Source organism: Perkinsus marinus (assembly GCF_000006405.1).
Source record: "Perkinsus marinus ATCC 50983 genomic scaffold scf_1104296952750, whole genome shotgun sequence".
Lineage (NCBI taxonomy): Eukaryota > Perkinsozoa > Perkinsida > Perkinsidae > Perkinsus > Perkinsus marinus.
In genome coordinates this window covers 1-2,113 of record NW_003208789.1, presented here as the reverse complement: position 1 = coordinate 2,113, position 2,113 = coordinate 1, and the positions used below count along the sequence as shown (strand labels likewise).

Genomic DNA, 2,113 nt, shown 5'->3' with positions numbered 1-2,113 from the left:
CGAGTGCGATGACAAAGCGTGGTTTTTTCACGTCTATCATCCTTGCCACTGCCCAGCATGTCGGCAAGGGGTAATGCGTCATCTCCCGCTATTCTGCGCCGCTTTTATCATGGATCATTCTCTGAGCCTCCCGGTTATCATTCTTTGAGCCTAAGCATCGCGAATAAAACGACGGGTCATTGCCTATGATGGGCAAAAACAAAGTTAGGTATATGTTAAGAGTGGAACAAACGAGTTTCACGCTCATTGATCCTTCGACTTCCCTCGCAAATGCCCTTGCGGTATCCAAACATCAAGAGAAGTGTCTTGGTTCGCAGGTCCTCGAGTTTCTTATAGCTATTTATAGCGGCATACAGTACAGGCCGTAAATTACGGCGTAAAATCATGACAGACAGACACTAGCTCAGGTATATTCCAAGGATAGGACAAATAAGCTACGCTCTCGGTGATCTCCCGAACCTGCTCCGAAGTTCGGAGTCCGAACCTCTCGACATTCAAATATTGTGGAGTATTCGAATGTCGAGCCCTTATTCTGGACTAATTGGTAGAGTCCTTGTCGTTTCTGAATACTGTATTCAGAATACAGCAAGCATTATGAAGTACTACTTCAAAACTAGAGCTACGAGAAACAGGCATAGAGTTGAATCCCACGCTACATGAAGTCGAGTTTCACGGTCCCTGATCTCTCAAGGTTACTTGCATCACAAGTTTACTGTATATCCTCGCGGCGGAGTGGCTGTGTACTCTAGAACCTAGACTAAGATAAAAACTCGACTGACTAATGGTGGAACGTGACTGGTGCAACGATGGTGCTTATGATGATCCGAGAGTTAATTGATATAAACGCCGTCGTTGGAATCCAGAATCCAGAGCATACATGCCAACCGTCTCAGAAAGTCTAATTTCCTCGTTCCACTGACCGTTTTTGGGCAATCTCATCGCATTGGAAGCCGTTCAGTGCAACTGCATCGTCCGAGCCGAAAGAATGAATCTGCCATTCAGATACGTGCCAACACGGATGGTTCGTCACTCATCCAACCTTATCACCAGTAACACCCGTCCTGGTTGACTCAACAAGACTTGGGATAGCCATAATAGATAATAAAGCTTTTTGTCCATTTATACTTGCAACGAATAATGCGAGAGCGAGATTCGTGCATTCGTGCGACGGATGATAGCCCGAGTTGAGCCTGAGTGAGTCCGAAATCAGAGAAGCGGATTATCAGAGTCCTTTGCTAGTGCCCGCCCGAAAAAAATCGTGCCCCAGTAAAAAAGCTTGTGTCGCACGCGAAAAATTTCCCACGTGACTCAAAGGAGGTAGTTCATGCGTACACTTCGGCACGCCGAAACACAACGACTCGCTCATCCTAGTGGCTTTCAATGAAGCTCCTCCTAACATCATTCTGGTTCGTCTCGTGCAACCTTCTCTACGTTGAAGCAGAAGTGGGCCAAAATGGCTCTTTCCGTGGGCTCGGTCCTGTGAACGGTGATCCTAACGACAAGCTCTATCACAAGCAGAAGGCTTATCTTGAGGCCATCTCTATACCGGAGGCTTGGGGTATCCTGGACTCTACTCCCAAGAGAACACCTGTGACCATCGCAGTTATTGACAACGGAATCGAGGCCACTCACCCTGACTTGAAGGGTACCGTCATCCAGGGCTACAACGTGGTTGATAAGAATGATGATACCAGTCCTCGAGGAGAGCATGGAACCAACATGGCTGGCATCGTTGGTGCTATCAGGAATAACAAGATCGGTATGGCGGGTATTCTGGACAGGGTGCGCATACTGCCCATAGTCACGGGTGCAACTTCGACTTTTCGCACATTGACGGATGCTTTCACCTACCTGATCAATGAAAAGAAAGATGATGTAAAAGTTATTCTCATGACGGACGGAACCGCCAAATCAAGTTCTCGAGCCGTTACAGACAAGATTTTGGAAGCAACTGCAGCTGGCATGCTCGTTGTTGTTGCGGCAGGAATCGCCACCTGGATCTGGACATAACCCCATATTTCCCTTGTTCCTTCGGCCGTTCACCCGCTGATGGAGTGTTATGTGTGGCTGCAACGTATGGTACCAAATTGCAGCTTGTTGGCATAAGCAATTT

The 2,113-nt window shown here is 47.6% G+C and overlaps 1 protein-coding gene across 1 annotated transcript; it reads left to right on the top strand.

Moving 5' to 3' along the window:
- Nucleotides 1–1,380: 1,380 nt before the first annotated feature.
- On the top strand, nucleotides 1,381–2,010 carry Pmar_PMAR004761 (Thermitase, putative; the record flags this gene model as incomplete). Its single annotated transcript, XM_002776924.1, has 1 exon — nucleotides 1,381–2,010. One exon carries the CDS (start codon nucleotides 1,381–1,383, stop codon nucleotides 2,008–2,010), a length of 630 nt encoding a protein of 209 aa, XP_002776970.1.
- Between the last annotated feature and the right edge of the window lie 103 nt (nucleotides 2,011–2,113).